We start from the raw sequence: 21,743 nt of genomic DNA, 5'->3' as shown, positions 1-21,743 counted from the left end.
CTGTGCTTTAAGACAACTTGTTCTTGGATGCCCAACTGCTTATTCAGTGATCAAGAATATCCTGTTTCTAGAATATCCTTGATAGTGTGCAATTGTTCATTTTAAGTTTTCTTACAAGAAAAACTGTATGGGACTATCTTGATCATCAATTCTTATATAATATTGTACTTGTTTAAGCATTAGTAAAACTTCATTACAAAATCATGATGGTTCTACAGCACTTTTACTTGCATCTTATGGTACTTAAATCTTAGAATTTACATTTAACTAACCACACAATTTGACTTCAAGCTACCTGTATAGTTCAGATAAACAATGTTTGATTCTGAAAATACAAGCCTTGTTCTTTTCAAATCATCTATTTTGGCATGTACTGATTCCAGGCAATTCTCAAAATACAGCTAGTCATGGGGTTACAATAGCACTTGGGACTGGGATTGACATCACTAAGCAATGCAGTTGTAAAGTGCAATGTCATGTAACCTTATCGCTTAGCGATGGCTATCCCAGCAGTCCTGGTAGGTGTCATAACCCCAGACTCTGTGGGTCATTAGGCAGGAAGAGGCAGCAGTCCTAGGCAAGGAGCGTGGGGGGGTCGGTGGGGGCGGTGAGAGGGCCAGCGGAGGCCATGGGTGGGAGGTGCTATAGAGTATGAAACCCCTAGGATCTCATACTCTAGTGGACACTGGAGCAATTTGTGACTTTCCTGCCAGCCGCTCCATTGATTTTGCTTGTGGAAAGCTGGTAGGGAAGGTCGCAAATGGCGATCATGTGGCATAGGGATGCTGTGCCAGCTGGAACTTTGAGGAATGGTCGTAAGTCCATTTTTTCAGTACTGCTGTAACTTTGGTCACTGAACAAATGGACATAAAGGATTCCCTGTATATCTGTTAAAAGTGGTCTTGAAATTTGATTCAGGAATGTTGGGTGATATTCTCCTTAAAACTGGTGGTAAGATAGAACCTGCTAGAAAGATCTGTTGACCTTAACAGTGCCTTGATGTAACAAAGTTAATATGCTAAGCCAAGCACCATTGGCCTGGTATGAACTTATACCTTCTCCTTGTTTAGGGACCACATTCCATTCCAGCTTGGTTGCTAAGTGAGTCACTAAGTGAACACATTACAGAAAGATCTGTGAAGATCACTGGTTGTTGCTGCTGCCTCATTTAGATAAAGTTCTCTTAGTGTCCTGTGCCTAACCTCCGTCTCCCCCCCCCCCAACAGGGTGGAGAGCTTGCTTAAACAAGCTATACGTATTCCTCGCTTAATAACCATTCATTTAACAAGTTATGGCCTCAGAAAAAGTGCTTTACAACCTGTACTCATGCTTATGACTGTCACAACCCCTTGCACCCCCCCACAGTCATGTGATCATGATTTGCAACCTTTTAATGAAGGTCGTTAAGTGAATCATGTGGCTGTTAAGCAAATTCTGGCAAAAAGTCCACTGGGGAAGCTGGATTTCCTTAATGACCACAATGATTTGCTTAATGACTGGAGTAGCTTAACGACCATTGTAAAAATGGTCATAAAATTGGGCCTAGTCACATGACTCTCTTCACCACCACCCTGCTTAACCAATTTTCCAGTCTCTATTGTGATCATTAAGCAAGGACTACCTGTATCTCTTCTTGAGCTGATTTTCTCTGCAGTGCTAACCTAAAAAGTGTTAACCATAAGTTAAGCTCAGCTCTGTGACCTTAACTAGTTGATTAGGATCCTTTAGCTTACTCGGCTGCTGTCTGAAACTGACCAGATTGTAATCAGTTTCACACTGAAGGCTTTTGTTGTCAGGCACAGGAAATATGATCATAAATATGTGCACTGGTCATAAAATGAATTTTTATTTCTGTATGGTTGCTACGCAAGATAGTTCCTAAACAAGGAGTGGCTATACTCAGTAATTAGAATACAACAATAATAAAGGCATATAATGAACAACTGATTTAAAGAACTAAACAGAAGAATAGCCAACCAAAAGGATACATGGCTGCAAAATTTCAGTTGACTCGTGCTGTCACTCACCCTAGGATTTGCCACTAGAAACTGATAGTTCTGAACACTACAGATTTCATCCATGGCCAGATACTCATACATTATTTTTTAAAGTGTTTGATTCTGACAGCCAATAGTGAAAGTGGGAGTATCTTTTCCTTGTGAACAGAAGCAAGCAGGTATTTTTTATGTTGAAGTGAGCTTGATCTCTTGAAGTGACAACTTTATACTCTGCTGAAGTACAAATTGATTTTGCTGTGATCCTTGGAATAGTGAAATCCCATGCATTTTTTCCTTTGTTGCCCCCATGGAACTGATCTGATTCTGAGACTTGGCAGACACATTGCTCAAGTTACTTTCATTTAATCATTTAAGTTTTTGTAACAAGTAGCTTAATTTACACATTGCATGTATGGCCCTTCAGATATAATTATAACATTGTACTTTATTCTGTGTAGTAGTTTTTTCAATATCTACTGATTCTTGAATTCAGTGGATTAATGATCCCCCAGTGATTGGAATCGTGCACCTATGCTAAGCCATGTGATCTCTTTAGTTTTGTTTAGTGTATTGTGTCTATGTAACCTTTGCAGCTTGCAAAGTTCATGATTTCGAGCAATGTATGAACTGAGCCACTGCCTGCAACTTCATATAAATTTAAAATCACCTTAATGTCTGGGATAGATCCCAGGGTTTGGATTATTTCATCCCAATTTGTTGAACTACCTGGCTTTTGCAGTTAAATACGGTTCACTGAAGCCTTGGTTAATTTTATTCAAAGCACACAGGTGAACTTTGTCACTTTTATCTATCAAAGTAATAGGTTTCAATCTTATTTCACAAGATTTTTTTTTTCACAAAATAGTATTACATTATGAACTGACTTAATTCTTATGCTTTTGGAAAATAATTTTATCAGGAACAGTAGCAAATAGGTTATCCACTTATTTATTAGATTGCAGCTAGTTTATATAGATAGCATTCTGCAGCTTTAACATTTCAAATCCCCAGAAAACCAATTACCTCCAACCAAGCATAAAATACTACAGCCTGCTAATACAGTACAATTTCCCCAGAAAAATACTTCCATGGTGTATCTAGTAAGCTCAGGGCAAAGCAATTCTATGGAATGGCAAGGTCTTAAGTTATAGGAAGGCAAATTATGGCTGAATGTTAGGAAAAAGCTTCCCAAGGATAAGAAGTCTGGTAGGGGAACAAATTTCTTAGGAGTCGTTGGCTTCCTTTCAGTGAATATACTCATGCAGAGGCTACCCCAGTGTTTCTCAACCTCATCAACTCTAAGTTGTGAGGACTTCAACTCTCAGCATTCCCCAGCCAGCATAGCTGGCTGGGAAATGCTGGAAGTTGAAGTCCACAGCTGGCTGGGGAATGCTGGGAATTGAAGTCTACACATATTAAAGTTGATGAGGTTGAGAAACACTGGGCTAGACTAGGGTTGCTTTAGATACCTACATTCAATGGAGGGTTATGTCCGATGGCCTCAATGGCTTCTAGCTGTAGGGATTCTAAGATGTTTACATTTTTCAGTTACAAGCCAGTTGATGCAATAATGGTACTGGAATCTATCCTGAGCATGCTGTGCCAGTAAGGAATAGCAAGCTACCCTTTTTTATTGTTATCAATTCATTCTCCATTTCCTGCATTCGCTGCAGTGTTGTTTCAGTCCAGGGTTTAAAAAATTAAAATAGTTGAAAGTGCAAGGAAATGAAGCTGGAGGTATCTCACAGTTCTACAAGACCTACTCTTGTACTTATCATCATGTATTATCTGTAGCTCATCCCTGGCAGATAATTTCTCCTGTATTCCCTCTGCTGTACATCAACCACTGGCATTGTTTCTGCCCGACGCTGCTTTCTATAACACAAGATGGGCAATTTGTGTCCCCCAGCCTTTGTTTTTGCAGCCCCTGGAAGCCTCTTCTGACTACGATGGTCAAAAACGGAGGGCAGAAATATATAAAACCTGTAAATAGGTATAATACCATTTAAAGAACCAAAGAAACCTTCCACATCAAAGCACACCGAATTCAGGAAAAATGGTAAATCCTAGCTTCTAACTGCCCCTCCCTTCACATCCTCAAATTGGCCAACTACCCCATTATGTATGCTAATACGTTTATCCACTATCATTAAATCACTCAACCATTTCACCTTTTTGGCAGGAAATCCCCCCACGCCTGCAAACTATTATGGGCAACAGATGCAAGTGTCCAATAGCTCATGTTAACCAAAAACTAATTGCTAGAAAGTTATCTTTTGGAATGCAAGAAATATGACTCCTTAGAATCTAGTGCTTATTCATGCACTTATTTGCGTATCTAGTGTTGTTTAAAATGCCTTTGACCTTTCTTTACAAGATCATTGTACATGAAAGGAAACATAATGTTTAGTGGTATAACACAGAGTCATCCTACATTCAATCACCTTATCTAAAAGATGAGCTTGCAGAGAAGGGTAAAGGCTTAGAATCAGAAAAGTGAAAGGGCTATTTAAGCTACAGCGTTCATACCTTTACTAAGTTCAAGAATCAAAATCTGCTTGAACGCATCCAGAACAAGGGAATCATGGCTTCTCTCAGAAATTGGCTTCACTGTCAAACTGCTCTTAGGAAGCATTTCTAATGTTCAACTTGAACCTGCCTTCTTGTGATTTATACCTGTCCTTCACCGTCCTGCACTCTAGAACAATCCTGAATAGGCCCATTGTCTTAAAAAGCCTTGCTGCTCCTTACAGATAGTACTGGGTTAAAGGACCCAGTGGTCTGACCTGACATGTTTATCAGCATACCCAATCAATAATTCTTCCTCTGCCTCAGCAAGCTAACAATGTATCTGAGCAACACAGACAATAACCTTTTTAAACTAGTTACTGATTTCAGAGAAAGCACATTCCCCAGCCTTTCTGAGAGAGGTTTGGGAGTTCCAAGCAGGCCTGCCAGAGCGCAATAGCTTCCAAATGGTTCTATGAAGAAACAAGGGAGCATCCTTTTCTTTATAGTTCCACAGAGTAACATTATGGGTTTGGAGCTGGAGGCTTGAAAAAACCTATCTTCCGAAAATAGCGAACAAGAAAGGGCACTGAGATTACAGTGATGCTGATCCGGACTGGAGCAAACAGTTTATGAATAGCATAGGCCAACACAAAAGTGCTTGTTCCAGCAGCTAGCTTGGATCGCACAAGGGCTTCATCAAATCCCAGCTTGAAGAGAACAGTGGTCATGTCCACTCCGCTAAAAGGGAGAAAAGGAGGGAGAGAGTACATTTTAGTAACATGAAAATTAGTTTTATTTTGTTTTTAAAAAAGACTGATTTATAAAGTAAATCTTGGCTGTGTTCCTGTTCAGGTTCAGCCAATCTGAAGCAAACACTTTGTAGGCGTGGGAGAAAACTATACCAGTGCTTCCCTCAGGTCTGGAGAAGCCTACTTCATGGCTAAGATGACTACAAAAAAAGTCAGAGTGAGCCTCTCCTTTATTTTCATGTTCCTATGAACATGGAGAAATACAGGTAGTCCTCACTTAACAACCACAATAGGGACCAGAAAATTGATTGTTTAGCAGGGTGGTTGTTAAGCGAATCACCATGGTAGTTAAGCAAATCACCGCGGTTGTTAAGCAATTCATGTGGTTAAGCGAATCCAACGTCCCCAATGGACATTTTTTGCCAGAATTCATTTAACAACCACATGATTCACTTAATGACCACAGTGATTCACTTAACAACCATTGTAAAAAGGTTGCAAGTTGAATCATGAGACCACAGGGGTGTGTGTGATGGTTTGTGACAGTTGTAAGTGCGAGTACAGGTCATAAAGCACTTTTTCCAAGGCCACTGTAACTGAACCATCGTTAAATGAATGGTCGTTAAGCGAGGACTACCGGTAGGTCTTTTTTATCTCTAATTGAACTGTGGATTTGGTATCCTGGTTTATTAAGTAACTTGAATCAAAATAAAGCCAGTTCTGTGGAGTAGGATTGTGTCAAGCTTCGAAGGCGGCTTCAGTTTGCAAAGCTTCAAGTGAAGTACCCTCTTGAAAACACTTCCTAAGCTAATGCGACCTCCTTCCTTTTAAAACTCAGCAAAAATGCTCCTTCATCTTGCTTTGCTTTGGAGCCCCACAGCATTTTCCTGCAGAGAAAGGTGAGAAGCACATTCTCCCCCAAAGATGCCTGAAGTGCATCAAAGCTAGATAGTTTCAGTGAACACTTGTGTGTGCCAAGAACAGCTGGCCTGGAAGGGCCTTGGGATGCACAAAAGGTCTTCCAAGCTACAAACACTACAGGCAGCCCTACAGCACGTGCAAAGCCATTCAGCCTAGAGCAGTGTTTCTCAATGTCAGCAACTTTAAGATGTGTGGACTTCAACTCCCAGGGCTAGGGAATTCTGGGAGTTGACGTCCACACATCTTAAAGTTGCTGAGATTGAGAAACACTGCTCCAGAGCCTCCTTTGGATCACCTGCCCAGAACAAGGCAAAGGCTGTACAGATGAGTATTTTGTTTGGAGCCCTTACTATTATTATTAATTCAGATTTATTAGCCACCCAACTCCAGTGGTTCTTGCCAAAGGGCAGCAGCTGGATGATCTTTGATATCTGTTAAAGGGGTTCCTGGGTGGGCAGAACTGCTTGTGTGAAAAGTCCTCCAAATTGGGTGATCATAGCATGTGCTGAAGGCAATGCCAAAGCTGTCCAATCTGGCAGCACTTCAGTCAGGGGTGGAAGAGAAAACTGAGGATTCTCTCACTGGCCTGAAGCAATTTGGCACTACCCAAATTCCAACAGGCCTAAGTTCAGTGTTTGGAATATTGGACTTAGCAGTTGGAAGACTCGGGTTCAAGTCCACCCCCAGCCATGGAAGCTCACTGGATATTTTGGCATAGCCCACCTTTAAGAGAAAAATCAGAGTGTGATGTATGGTACCTTAATATCCTGAAGAGAAAGTCAGCTGTAAATCTTACTTAATAATAACAATTTTTTAAATGAAAGGAAGACCTCTCATTTTCTCTTTGTAAATGCAGGAAGATCAGAAAGGGAGAGCACGCAAACCTCATTTACAGTGATCAAAAGTAGCCCTCCCAAATGAGATTTTTTTGTGCTACGATTATCATCATCTGTCACTGCAGTCTTAAATATCTGGAAGAATCCAGATTTGGGGAAGCTGATCAAACAACATGAACAGAATGACCTGCCAAGTAGGCAGCCATATACATTGAATAAACAAATAAATGAAGAGGAGTGGACAGCTTCTAGCTCTCCAGAGGTTGCTGAATTTTAACCCTCAATGTTTTTGGACAGGCCAAAAGTGAGGAATTCAGAGAGTTGTACTTTGGCAACTTCTGAAGAGCCACAGATTGCTGACTCCTGCTTTAGATTATAATCAGAATCAGGCACAGTGTATCTTATAAACTCAATGAGACAAGATTCATAAGAGCTGCAGTACTGACTCACACAACTGTTAGGAATTCTCTCAAGTGCCAACTGTTGGAGATAAATTTAAAAAAGCCATCATTCTTACAAACGCCCACTGGCATTTTTGCCAGTTGCTCTGCTCCAACAAGGCAATTATATTCATTTGCCACAACATGTCTCTTTTCTTAAAGATGAGAAATCTGGTGCCTACCAGATATCTTGGCCTACAATTCCTGCTTTTGGCCATGCTTTTGAAGGGTATGCAAACTGAAGTCCAAAATAACTTGATAGTGCCAGCTTGCCTATAGCTAACGTAACCTCCAAAGCATGAAATAATAAATAATAATAATAATAATAATAAGGCAGCTTTACTTGGAACAGCTTATAACCTGCGATGATACCTTTAACACCATCAAACAACAACATCTGCCTATCCCAGGGCCTTGGGAAGGACTCGATAGGTGGATAAAAATGCCAAATCCAGTCTAAACATCTGGCTGACTATGCAACCAACCATAATAATAATGCCTACCTTGACACTACCAGATAAAACATCCCCAGAGACATCAAAGAAATTCCAATATGGAAAGTTACTCCAACAGCTCCGTATTCCTTAAAAATTTTCTTCAACTGCTGGGATTTATTTGGTTTCTTCCCATTTTCCTGGTTGGGATCTGTGAGATTTTCTGGCGATGCACCTGTAGCCTAAATATTGGAGGTAGGTAGGAGAGAGAAGGTTGGTTATTCCCATACAAATAACCCATAGTGATTCTACAGCAGTGCTTTTATTTAGAGCGTGTTTATTTCATCATTTGGATCCTGCAATTCATGGGGCGCTTTGTTCAAACATTACATTACAGACCACTGGCTTGTAACAGTTGGCCCCCTTACCCTGTCCACACCGTTCCTGTTTGTCATATACCTGCTGTTAAAACTGAGATGATATAAATGGTCATTATTTATCAGCACCAATCCCAAAATATCAACCAGCGTTACAGGTAGCTACTGCCTTGTTTAGCAACCGTTTGCAATTCAACAGTGATGAAAAAGTAACTTGGCGACCAGTCTTTGCATTTATGAACTTTGCAGGTCTATAAAGCAAAGGAAAGCTGAAGGAAGATCATAAGGAGAGTCGCAGTTTCACTTAGAGACCACTTTGCTTAATGACCAAGTTGCCAGTCCCAATTATGGTCGCTAAACAAGGTCTACCTGTATTTAGAATAAGGAGGGGCAATGGCTGAAAGCATGAGTAGCCATGGTTGCAGGGTGGGCTTATGATTTCTACCCGCCCCCCCCCCCCCCCCGGATAAGGATGCTGTTTTCTCTTTGGGGTTTCCCGCTTATTTTTAAGTGTGTAAAATCTATTTGAGGGCTTACTCTTCAAAAGGGTAGGAAATGAGTTTACCAATTTTGGGGCAATGACCTTCAGAAAGGTTGCTGGAAGGATGCAAATGGAGATTTAAGGTCATAGAAAGCAACACTTTGCCTACTCCAACTAAGATCTTTTAAGGATTGGTATTATTTGTTGGGGTTCCCTACTCCCCAAACTCACTGATCGCCAGTTTAACTCATTTTTGTGTTGTCTTCAAGTTAATTTGCTTTATTCTATTTTTTATAGTTTTGTGACTCATCTTGTAAGAACTCTGTCCTACAAAGGTTAGCCTGTACATATGTATACGTACTTCGTAAATGTATTTCACGTACATGTACATGCAAAGCACACAGGTGATGGAGAATATAGGGCTCTAGCCCTCTTTTCCAGCTATTCAAGAGCTGATTGCAAGTAGACAAGCTGTGAACCTGAGTCTAGGTCTACATCAAAGCGAAGTTTGTTTCAAGATTCTGCAAATCCTGGAAGAGGAAGGAAAATTCTGTACTGTTGCAGGCAGCGCGCGCAGTAACACACTGAACTGGTTGTCACCACTTAGGGGATACTGACATAAAATGAGTCATCTGGGTATAAAGCCTTGGCTTTCCTGCTCCTGCTGCATCATGCAATATGCATGCTCGTAACAAAACATGGCAGATTGTGGAAAGGAACCACAAGGGAATTGCTGGCAATTGCTTGCTGACAACACGCTTTACTAGGCCAGCTGACGAAACAAAACATGACAAGGAATGGGTTCCGCAATAGTTCGCTGTGTCAGAGAGGCAGCAAAGACAGCATTTATCGTGGCTTTTTCACTGAAAAGTCTGCAAATCATCTAAGCTGTTGTTTTTACAGTAACACTGAGTCAAGCGCTCCGGTTCCTAAAAATTTGAACCAATTCTCCCAAAGTCCATGCCTACATTGCAAAACCAATTAAATTAAATCAATAAAAAATACTGATTAAAAAAAAAGGGAGAGGTGTTGAAAAACAAAGAAGAATCTGGGAAAACAGGAAATCTAGCAGACCTTGATGCTCACTGCCCCCTCTCCTCTCCAGCCAATGGTTCCTCCATACATTATTCAATTGTTTTTTTAAAAGCTTGGGAGAGATATTCGAGACATTATCATGGATAGGAAGGAAAGATGTTTCTAAGAAATATTTTAAATGTGTCACATAGCAGCCTTTAAAACTACTGTTATTCATATGTATTTACCTACTGTATTTTTAATTTTTTTTTAATTCTCTGATATTCATATGTTATAAAACTTGATTTTCAAGGGCTGCATGGACATTTTAAAAATAATCATTTGTAAAAAAAGTTGCACAGTAATATGTACATCAGCCTTTCTTAACTTTCATCACAACTAAACCTTCGCAAATTTCCCAGCCATAGTTGTCAAGCATCATGCTGGCTGGAAATATGAAAATCATAGTCCCACACATCTGAAATGCAACTAGTTGGAAGAAAGCTGTTAGACCTCCTTGACTGGCACAACTTAGGACCCATAAAATAAGTCAGCTAACCAGGAGAAATGATAGGCATTAGACTCTATTAATGATGCATAAAGACAAGTCCTCCTCTGGGCTATGTAAGTGGCTGCAGATTCTGACAATCTGAGGTCACTGCAAAGCTTTGGTATAGGAAAGCAATTGAATGTGGACTTTTGTTGAGATTTCCTTGCAAGGACATTCACTGTTGTGCTGCTGGAAATAGTAACATAAACAATCACATTGATAAGTTTCTAATTAAGATCAGCACAGGATCACTGCTCCATTTTCCACTCTGTAATAGATTGTAAGTGTGATTTTAGTGCATTTTGCTATTATCCCATGTTCAGCTATTCAGCTGATTGTACATATATTTACAGGCACACTGTCATATGCCTCTGAACATCACTTTTTATTTATTCATTAGTACAACTCACAGGCTGACCAGTTCCCAATAACTCTGGACATCTTACAATTAAAAGTAAAGAAATACAAAACCCCCAAACCCCCAAAACAACATATAATCAAAGAAATTCCATTCAGCAGGGGCTCAAACTTTACTGTGTCCCAGAGCCTGGGAGAATACACAGGTCTTTAATAGGTTCCTGAATGTCATCAGGATGGGAGCCATCCAGAACCAGATATTAATACACACATAGTAGAGAAAAGCAAATTTTGGGGGTCAAGAGCACATCTGAAATGTTCAGAGGCTATGGCAAGCACACCTATAGAATGGCTTGCCATGGCAGGCTTGCAAATTCACACACACACAAATGTAGATTTTGATATGACACAACAGTGTCCCCTAAAGTATCTGTCAGTTGACTCCATGCTGAGAGGCATTTCTTGTCCCCAAAATCCTCTCCCATGTAACCTAATTTGTAAAACGGTACAGCTGATAAAAACTAGATTGCACTTTTATCATTCTACTAAAGTAGGTCGGTTAAGCCACCACAGACTTTCCGATTTGCTGACCAGATTTAAGACGACGGAGAGCATGGTGCTTGACCTTGACAAAGCAACAGTTTTCTCAAAAAGGCTGCCCTACAATGATCCTCCACATTCAGTAGAATTGAAAATAGTGCTGAGACAGACGGAGCAAGGAAACTTTGACTACCCATGTCCCACCAGGAGATGATTTTTCTCCAATCATTCTCTCTGCAATAAACCTTGATCGTGTACTGAAATCAAGATGTTATTAAAGGATGTAATTAACTAATTTAGCTTTATGGTTACTTGCTGTCAAGCTGAGGTTGTCTCAGGGTCACCCTGAGGATAGTTGGCCTGAACTGTGCTCCATCTTCAGTTGGGTGGCTAATTGTTGCTAAAGTGGCATGCATAGCCGTTGTTCTTCTATTGCATTGCCTCTTTCTCTTTTACGCTTCCCTTCACCCAGCGAACTTCCATGACTGAGACCGCCATATTGTTACAGGCAGGCATAGGGTATCATTTACCCAAAGGCAACCTATCTTCTAGGACTCCAGTGGAACCTTTGTAGGCATTTCTGTAAATAAATGATGGTACAGACTAGTGCTTTGCAGCATGCCAGCTTCCTATTTATTAATTAATTAAAAGAATCTTTTTAAAAAATTAGGTAGACCAGGGAACCTGATGGGTCCATATGGAGCATTTACTAATGCTAACAGATCACGTATATGGTGTGCTTTTCAGAATGAAGACCAGAAATTCCACTGCCAAAATATTCCTGTAAGAAACCCTTCTTCAGATGCAACAATCAGCATGGAGAGCAAGAATGAGCAGAAAGCCAGTTCGGTCTCATCATTAAGGCACTGGACTAGCAATGGGGAGAAATTAGGCATGAAAGCCAGTTGAGTAGAAGACAGTAGTGTTGAAGGAAATTTTGGCCCAAGACCCTGGAAAAGGGAGGTGGCTAAGTGAGGTGAGTTCCTTTCTGTAAGTTCACACAAACAGCCAAAACTTCCTACAAGTGAGAAGCTGTACAACTGAAAAACTCCTTCATGTAAAATAGCTCTCTGACCAATTTTGTTAAACTACTCCCTGGATCTCCAGAAAGTAAATTCTAACGCTCCTTCTTGCTAATTGCTCCTTCTTACGCAGACAGGGATTTCAATTAATTAAATGGAATCCTACTTATTTATTTATTTAATTAATTAATCCAATTAATTAAATGGAATCCTACTTTTTCATTACAAGCAGTGCTCAGAAAGGCTGACAGTAAGACAAACTAAAACAGTAAATTATAATGAAAACCTAGGAGCTAATCCAGTCTTCTAATATTGATTTATTTATTGAATGTTTATGACACCAAATCCATTTAGACCTCAGCATTAATTGAAAAACCAAAAGCCTACCTGAATAAAAAATATTCTCCAGGTTTTGATGTTGCTTTCTTACTAATTTTTGTTCTGTTAGATTGCTTTATTATGTCAACTGTAATCCACCTTGGATATCATTGCAACAGAGAAAAGCAGGGGTTTTAAAAACAAACCGTGGTTGCATCCTACAACATTCTTAACCTGGTTTCTGAATTGGCCCATCATCTGTGTTCACACAATCCAACGAATCATAAATTCAGTGGAGTGGTTTGCACATACACTAGGTCTCCAAAAATGCAAACCAAGGTTACCACGAAGCTAGCTTATGTTGTGCAAATTACTCTTCTAAGTCTTTATATGATTGCTTAAGCATGTTGCATAAGACAGAAGGCATCTGGCGCTCTTTCTGGAAATGAACAGTAAGATGACTGCAAAATAAACAAACAAACAAGCAAACAAACACACTAGTGTTGTGTTGCACCATAGCAGAAAACCGGTTTTTCCAACCTTGCCCCAGCTGATTATTGTGGCCTATAAACCTAAATAAATAAAATAATGATGGAATTGTAGTCCTACCTGTATCTGGCAGGCACCAGATAACAGAAAACTGATGTAAACTGCATGCTCAAGGCAGATGGGGTAAGTGACAGGGCCTCTGCCAGCTGCCCCTTTTTTCCCCCCCAGTCCCACCCTTTTATCTGCAGCAGGCACACTAAAAGTCAAACCTCTGGCTAAGGATTGTTGAGCAGATTAGCGAGACGAGCCATGCTGAAGACTTCTCCCGTTCAAACCTGGTAAATATTATAAAGGAAGGGAAGGGAAGTAAGCGCCAAACCACCTTTTACTTGCGTCCAAATCTACTAACATTAAAAAAAAAAAAAAAGTCGCTTGGAATCCTACTCTCAAATACTTTCTGCACGTGCTCAGGAAAATCTTCCTTTTTCACATTCCGGGCAATTTCCAGTCGAAGGCCCATAGGTTGTGTGTGCTCGTTCCGCTAATGGTCCCTTTTACTGTGACCGAAGTCGCAGGACACGCCAACCAATTGTTGACTTTACCGCGGTTAAGCCCGTCCAAGTCCCCAGGGACGGCGACACCCCGATCCCTAAACTACACGGGCCTGGTACGCACCACCACTCGCTAGTCTTAAAAAAGGGATCGCTTCGTCCGTGCCGGACGAACACAGCCTTGTGGGGCGCCCTGAAGTCCAGCCCTGAAGGTGGACCCGCGGGGACCCCTCTGTGCCAATCCAAGCGGCAGGCGCGCCTTCCCACGCACACGCGCGGACACGTCATTCACCCACTTTGGGAGGTGCGAGGCGGCTGCGGGCTCCGCCGCCGCGACTGTCCTCTCCGCTGCCAGGGAACTCGCTCCTCGTCGTTCGCCCGGCTCTCTCGGAGCGCAGCTGGCGCGGATCGGCCGCCGCCGGCGTTTCCAGCTGACTGAACGGGCGGCGCAGCGGCTCGCTTCCTCTGCGGAGGGGACCACCAGCCGCCGCCGGGAGCCACAAGCGAGCGGGTGGGTGCAGCAAGAGGCGGCGCAGGAGCCCGAGGCTGCTCCGCTGGTGCCCCTGGCCGGGCGACTGAGTCTCGACTGCCCGGCTGGGCTGCACCTGGCCCCACAGGAGCGCCGGCGCAGCGCCGCCGGCCCGAACTGCCCCCGCTCGGAGGCTGCCGCCAGTGCCAGCTGCTTGGTCCAGAGCCGCGCGCCCGCCGGCCGCCTGGAACGGCCCCCCGGGGAAAAGCGGAGGCAGAGCGCAAGGCTGGCCTAGCCGCCGCATGGCAGCCGGAGTCACCGGAGGCGCTGCCCCAGCGCAGCCCTCCCTGCCCAGCGCTTCTGGAGCGAGGAAGGCGGCACCCCGGCCCCGGGAGAGAAGGGGAAGCGGCCACCCACGGCCCTCCTCCTTAAAGGGCCAGCGCTTCCCGGCCTGACTTCGCGCTCGAGAGACCCAGCCGGGGAGACGCCGGCCGGGCAGGCTTTCCTGCTTCCTTCGCGTTCTTCTCCGCTGCTGGCCGGCCGGCCGGCTGCGTTCACACCTGGGACACAGCCCGAAAGGGGTTTGTTCGATTCTGCCTTAGCGAATTGGTGAACGCAGCCCACGACTTAGGCTGCTTGCGTTGTGCAATCCCAGGCAGTCCTCCGTCGGTATTTATGACGAACTCGAAGGGCAGATGGCCATTAAGCAAATCCTGACTAAGCATGATAAACAGACCCCCTTGAACAAACGTGTTCCCCTTTTCCTGCAAGGGCTCTTCGTGAACCGTGTCCCAATTCAAGGGAGAGCCTTGTGCATTTGGGGACCCTGAGAAATTCCAGCCCAGCAGAACCCCTGAGCAATTGATAGGGCTCCAGTTTTCTGCCAAGTACAGTATACCTCTATTCCTTCCTTCTCTCTGACCATGCCATTTGCTCCATCTTGTTTGGGGGCATTGTGGGAAATTAACATGGTAGCTAAATTTGAATGCTAGCAGCCAGGGAAAACTTCCTGGACAGGTGCAGATAATGTGATAATGTTTTTTTTTCTATTAAAAACATAAAGAATTAACTGTAGGTTGGATTGGATTGGATTCCTGTGTGCAGTCCCAACTCTAGGGTGGAGTGTATGCAACTCCTGGAGTCTAGGGTATAGGTGACCCTAACCTATCCAGGCCTTGATGTTAGATTTTTAATGTGACCGAAGGGAAAATTGCTAATTGCATTAGTAATAATCCTAGGTATGTTTAGCTAATCAAATTTAGGTTGGGAGCTGGCTCTTAACTCTTCTTTGTTCCAGCCTTTTCTATTTTGGGTGTGCGTAGCTCTTGCACGCTACTCAAAGACTGGAAATGGTTCATTTTGTGACCCAGCTCAAAGATATCCAAATACATCATCCCATATATACATAATACAATAGCTGGGAGTTGGGCAGCATATGTATAATAATAATAATAATAATAATAATAATAATAATAATAATAATAATAATAATATTGTATTTCTGCATCACTCCTCCCAGAGGCAATAAAGAATACAACAAAGTCTATATGATAGTGTGTGTGTGTGCACGTTCAAGTCAGTTTTTAACTCCTGGCAACTGCCTGGACAAGTCCCTGCAGTTTTCTTGGCAAGGTTTTTCAGAAGTGGTTTGCCCTTGCCTGCTTCCTAGGGCTGAGAGAGAATGACTGGCCCAAGGTCCCCCAGCTGGCTTTGTGTCTAAGGCAGGACTAGAAGTCATGGTCTCCTGGTTTCTAGCCTGATGCCTTAACCCTACACCAAACTGGCTTTCTATGTACTATATATCTACATACATACAAACACATACATAGATATATACATACATATTTATGTACTGTGTATCTATGTGTATATATCTGTATATGTGTTTGTATATATGCATATAAAGAGAAGGAAAGATTGTCTATGTGCATATATGTGTATGATGTATGTGTATAATAGTCACTTTATGTGAGATGGGCAGCTCTATAAATAGGATAAATAAATAAGCAAACACACAGAGAGGACTTTGGAGAAGTAGGACAGAAAGTATTGATGCTTTTAAACTTTCGTGCTGGAGAAGTCTCCAGAGAATACCATGGACAGCCAAGAAAAGAAAGAGATGGACCATAGAACAAGTCAATTCAGAGTTCTCACTTGAGGCACAAATGACCAGGCTTAAATTATCATATTTTGGGCACATTCTGAGAAGACTCAACTTCCTTGAAAAGTCTGTAATGCTGGGAAAGGTGGAAGGAAAGAGAACAAGATGACTACTAGCAAAGTTGATGGACTTGATTACAGTGGCCATGGGTGCTGTAGGGCCAGATTGGAGAATCTTGGAGAAGGTCTATCTGTGTGGTCCCTAAGAGTCAACACAGACTTGATGGCACATGATCAATTGGTAGTTAAAGGTATTCAACCTCTAAATATAGAGATTCAGTTTGTAAACTGAATGACTTCCTTCAGTCCTGATTGTCTCTGAACAGATGGCACTTTGGAATGGTGGTGACAGCATACACACTCATACATAACTTGAGCAGAATTAGAAGAAGAAGAGGATCAGGATACCACCACATTATTGTTTGGAAAGATTCCCGTGGACTTTAAGAAGTACATGTTCCTCAGGCATCCTGAAGGAATTCAAAGCCAAGTTCTTGAATAAGCATATCAGCAGGATGGAACAAGGAAGGGGAGATGAGATAATGGTATCCCTGACTTCAGTAAAGTTTCTGCTTTTTATCATAAAGCTGGCCCTAAGTGGAGTCCTTGGGGTTCTCTGAGCTTGGTTCTTTTCTTGCAAACATTTCATTATCCGGTTAGGTAACATCTTCAGTGCTAAAATGGGATGGGGGTTGCTCTCTGTTTATCTGCTGTGGCCTGCCTTGCCAGTGCTGGTGGGGATGGGGGTTCTGTTTTGCTCATCTGGTAGTTCATTGATTAACATCTGTTGACTGTTTGATTGTGTGCCTGGTGGTGACCTTTGCTTATCTGGGTGATGATTGCTGGAGATGATATAAATAATCGCAGAACAGAGGGATCCTGAAGAGGAGTTTTATATTCATTAAGTGGGAAGTTGAGAGCACTGAATGAAGGCTTTGTGCTCTGGGTATAATTCTAGCCTTCAAAATCCAGATTCCTTATAAAGAATGTGGAATCGTTCCAAATATGGGTTCCCTTGTTTGCATCCCCCAGTTTCTATATTTTATTTGTTAAAAAGAATTTTTATTAATGCAGTGTCTCATTAATAAACATTTTTATGGTAATCATCATTTTCAAGTTGGGGGCATTATATAATAGAAGAAAAAACTACAGTTGTGACATTTTTTTTTTCATTTATATCAATAATAGTGGTTAATGGAGTTTGCCTGGCTATAGGATATCTAAACTCACTGCACTGGACCTGGTGAGCATGTTGTGTGATAACAAACATGCTGACTGCGTAGATCTTTCAACTTTAAATGTTGCTGGTAAGCTTGTATAAAACAAAGACACCTCATTGCTGTGTGTGTGTGTGTGTGTGTGTGTGTGTATTTATTTATTTATTTATTTATTTATTTATTTATTATTAAACTTGTATGCCGCCCATCTCCCCCAATGGGTGACTCTGGGCGGCTCACAATAACAAAAAAGAACAAACACACCAATTCCTCCAACAGTGACTAAAATCCATAAATAATTAAAATACAAACATACATTAAAAATGTCCTAACCCCCCCCTGTATATTTTAGCACTAAAAACCTTCAAGATGCTGGGGGGGGGGAGCCAAAACCCATCACCCCACCAGCCATCTCCACAGGTGCGAGCCCCCATCTGGCCCCCAGGCCTTCTGGCAGAGCCAGGATTTAACCCCTTTTCTGAAGGACATGAGGGAGGGGCACACCGGACCTCGGGAGGCAAGATGTTCCATAGGGCAGGAGCCACAGCAGAAAAGGCCTTCTGCCTAGACCCCACCAATCGGAATTCCTTGACTGGTGGGGTCTGCAACCTGCCCCTTCTGCTGGACCGAGTGGGGTGGGCTGAAACAACTGGGGCGAGACGGTTCCTCAGATAACCTGGTCCCGTGCCATGAAGGGCTTTAAAGGTGATGACCAACAGCTTGAAATGGACCCGGAAACAAACTGGCAACTAATGCAGCTCACGCAACAGCGATGTTATATGTGGCCTCCTAGGGGCATTGAGAACTGTCCGCGCCGCCACATTCTGCACCAGCTGTAGCTTCCGGATACTCTTCAAGGGTAGCCCCATGTAGAGCGCGTTGCAGTAGTCCAATCTGGAGGTGACCAAGGCATGGGTGACCGTGTGGGTGACCGTGCGGCTGACCGTATATAGCTGCAGAGACTTAATATTGCAGATCAGTGCAAAACCAGACACAAACCTGAGACATTTATAAAATGCAATATTTATCTACATTAATAAGTTATATCTACAGCTGAGATATAGCTGAGTAGTCAGTTTTTTAGTATCCTCTCATGGCTTTAGAAATCCTTTGGTAAAAATGTTAGAATTGGGTAGGGCTATAACACATTTACACTAGTTTCACACATCATGCTAAGCTAAGCCATAGTGTGGTTTGTTTAATTTTGGAGTAATGTGTGGGGTGTGGAACCAGTCACTGTAGTTTTTAAAATGGTTTATGGGTTAGCAGGAGGGATAAACTTGCCAAACAATGATGAAACAAACCAGAGCCAAGCACGTTATGGGAACACAAACATACCACCTTTAAAAATGAAACTTGGCCTAAGGCGAATGCAGCTGCGTTTGGAAAAGAGTGGCCACTGATAGAAATGCCTTGCCCCTCACAGACTAAATAAAAAGATTTTAAAGGCGCTCCTTTAAAATCATTCTTGGAATCTTCTCACACTTGTCAATATTTTATGTTCATTTTCAGCTGTTCTTTGGGTATGCCATAAACCTTGGGTTTTGAACTGTGAGTTGGCATAAATAATTAAGGTTCCTAATGAATTCCCTTTCTGACAACAACCCACAAAACCAAAGTTTTGTGCTGTAACACTTTCTTAAATAGTATTCTAAATAAGCTTGGTCTCCTGTCTCCTGACCAGCTGAAATACTTGCAGAACAAGATGCTCTGGTTACTTCTACCATCCTCCCAGATACCAAAAAGAAAACCACACCTCATTAAGCTACAGAGAGCAATCTCTTGCTGTTCAATGAGGCAGCTAAACCCATTCATATTTAATCTCTGTTTAGCTTTTATGCAGCTGCCTTGTGTCCAGAGACTCTCTTGGACTTGTAAAGTATTTAATGGGCTTAGTGCAACCATTCCCAGAGGGAAACATGAAATTTAAGGTTCAGACTTAGTGTTAAATGTTGTAGCTGGCTGGTGAATATTCATGGAGACAACCATTCTCTGGTTCCTGGCAGAGAAATCATAACAGCCCAGTTGTTCCCAGATGTTTGGAAATTGGAGAGCTAAACCCATAATCTTCTGTGGGGGATGTCCCAATCAGTTGTGGGGAAAGCTGCATGCAGCAGTTGCCATGGGCCCTTTGCTGCCCTATTCTCCAGATTCACCTTCAGCATTGATGGGCAACAATGATTTCCCAGAGCTTCCTCTTAAGTTTTGTTGAAATGTGAGCTGCGTGCATGGTCATGCATTGTCAACCCTTTGGGGCAGACTAGATTTGGACACCAAATTATGAATACTAAAACTATTTTTATTATAAAATTACAATAACAGAATCTTGCAAATCTAAATGTGCCTTCGCCCTGCCTTTATCCTAAATAGAACTAAAGAGGGTCAAGTCTGAGACATTTTCTCAAATTACATTCCTGCTTTGGACTCAGATTTCTCTTATCTGACCATTGTCTTAGCTGCAGCTCTTCCTCCTGTTCCTCAAGGTTATTCTCACAGCTCATTACACACATATGCAGAGCAGTGTCATCCTGGACAGGCTTTCTAAGCCATCTTTCCTCCTGGCTGTCTTGGTTCTGAATGTTGCATCCCTGAGTTAACTCTCACAATTGGTTAAAAAATGTCACAAGTGTTTCTGCACCAGACTGCTCTTCAGACAGAAGGAAACCAAGAGAGGCTTTTCCTTTGGGAAAAAAACCTGAAATGATGCTCCCCACCCCCTGTTATTCAGCACATTGGTGATGCATATCGCCTATCAGAGCACCGTACATTCCTCTTTCTTGCTTGACTGGTGGCCAAGCAACATTGTACTTAGCAATACTGGATAGGTATACCTGAGTGGGGGAAGAATATGAGCCACCAGGAACATGTGATGCACCAAAAACCATAGCAAGCAGCCTCTGTGTGCTCCCTTCAGCAGCACATATACTAAAAATGGAACAATGCAGAGAAGATCAGCATGGCCCCTGCGCAAGGATGGTGCCTCTGGAGTGGCTCCAAAAACTGCTGTCTTGTTTGTTTGTTTATTTATTTTATGATATTTGCAAATCGCCCCAATCAATTAAGACTCTGGCTGGTGAACCACAAAGCAGAAGGGAAATAGTATATGGAGATTAATAACAGTCATAAAGATACATGTTGAAGATGGAGGCTCATAATCAAACTTGGCTTGAAGGCACAGTGGAATAATATGGTTTTAACAGAATGTGAGGAGGAAAGGGTCAAATGTACCTTGGGGAAAACATGTTCCAAAGTGTGGGAACTTCATCAGAAAAGGCCTGTCTCTGATCTCACCCCTCACACATTTCTCACAGATGAAAAAGACCACTTATACTGTACAACATCTTCCAACAAAATGGATATCTACGCAACTTTATCAAAAAGTGCCTGACCACTCAGTCTACTACAACACAACCTACACAAGCTATGAAAAGGATCACACTGCCATACATCAGAAACATCTCAGAAACCACCAACAGACTATTACAACCACATGGCATCTCTGTAGCACACAAACCAACAAAATCACTCCAAAATATCTTAAGTAAACCAAAAGTCCCAGTAGCACAAGAAGAAAAAACAGGAGTCATCTATAACACACAGTGTAAGGACTGTAACAAACACTACGTAGGACAGACAGGCAGAAGACTAGCAGAGTGTATCCATGAGCACCAACTAGCAGTCAGAAGACATGATGAAAACTCCTTAATCTCACAACACATGGACAGACAGAACCATAGTTTTAACTGGGAAACTGTCAGCATTTTAGACCAAGCTAAATCCAAATATGCAAGAGAATTCTTGGGAGCCTGGTATTCAGACAAGGCAGCAATTAACAGACACATAGAGATAAACAGCATCTACATACTATTCAAAAGAGTCAAAAGAACAGAAGATTGCCTCACCAGCAATCATCACCCAGATAAGCAAAGATTCTTGCTAGAGGTTGTAGCTAATAAACATTGCTGGACTGAATTTACATGGTCTCTTGGAGTTCCTTGGGCTAGGCCTGACATCAATCTTCCCAGACTGAAACCCCAGTTCCCAAGTAATGCCAGCCACAACATTGTGAATTCCTCAGGGAGGTGCCTGTCTCATCCTTTTATCTCTCCCTCTCGCCTCAGGAGATGAAAGAAAATGTTTTTCTCCCTGAGTCTGGCCTTCATAATTCCATTCCATCACACAGACTGAGAACAAATGACTATTCCAAAGTCATTTGGTGTGTTTCCGTGGCTGAAGATGGCTAAAGACTTTAACCTTGATCTCCCGAGTCCGACAATTTAACTGCTAAACCACATTGGATCTCATGTTTG

The 21,743-nt window shown here is 42.3% G+C and overlaps 1 protein-coding gene and 1 non-coding gene across 2 annotated transcripts; one reads left to right on the top strand and one right to left on the bottom strand.

The window, feature by feature from the left end:
- Positions 1 to 3,920: 3,920 nt before the first annotated feature.
- Positions 3,921 to 14,451, bottom strand: MIMS2 (mitochondrial inner membrane scaffold 2). The gene is made up of 3 exons (XM_007421831.3): positions 13,884 to 14,451; positions 7,958 to 8,130; positions 3,921 to 5,246 (listed from the first exon to the last, which is right to left on the bottom strand). The coding sequence occupies exons 1-3, from the start codon at positions 14,358 to 14,360 to the stop codon at positions 5,030 to 5,032; spliced, it is 867 nt and encodes a 288-aa protein (XP_007421893.2). The 5' UTR covers positions 14,361 to 14,451; the 3' UTR covers positions 3,921 to 5,029.
- A 5,883-nt stretch (positions 14,452 to 20,334) lies between these two features.
- Positions 20,335 to 20,436, top strand: LOC112542225 (U6 spliceosomal RNA). The gene has a single exon (XR_003086049.2). It is a non-coding gene; the product is annotated as a U6 spliceosomal RNA (small nuclear RNA).
- Positions 20,437 to 21,743: the final 1,307 nt, after the last annotated feature.

Source organism: Python bivittatus, unplaced genomic scaffold, assembly GCF_059951505.1.
Source record: "Python bivittatus isolate LINGU-HERP-01145 unplaced genomic scaffold, Pbiv_v1 ctg000700_np1212, whole genome shotgun sequence".
Taxonomy (NCBI): domain Eukaryota; kingdom Metazoa; phylum Chordata; class Lepidosauria; order Squamata; family Pythonidae; genus Python; species Python bivittatus.
Note: the sequence above shows the minus strand (reverse complement) of the source record. Positions and strands in the feature narration are given on the sequence as shown.

Coding starts and splice junctions, on each gene's coding strand:
- MIMS2 (XM_007421831.3), bottom strand. CDS start 14,360: ATGCGGCGGCTAGGCCAGCCTTGCGCTCTGCCTCCGCTTTTCCCCGGG. Junction 8,131..13,883: donor GCCGCCTCGCACCTCCCAAA/GTGGGTGAATGA, acceptor TCCAATATTTAG/GCTACAGGTGCATCGCCAGA. Junction 5,247..7,957: donor TTTTATCTGGTAGTGTCAAG/GTAGGCATTATT, acceptor TCTCCCTTTTAG/CGGAGTGGACATGACCACTG.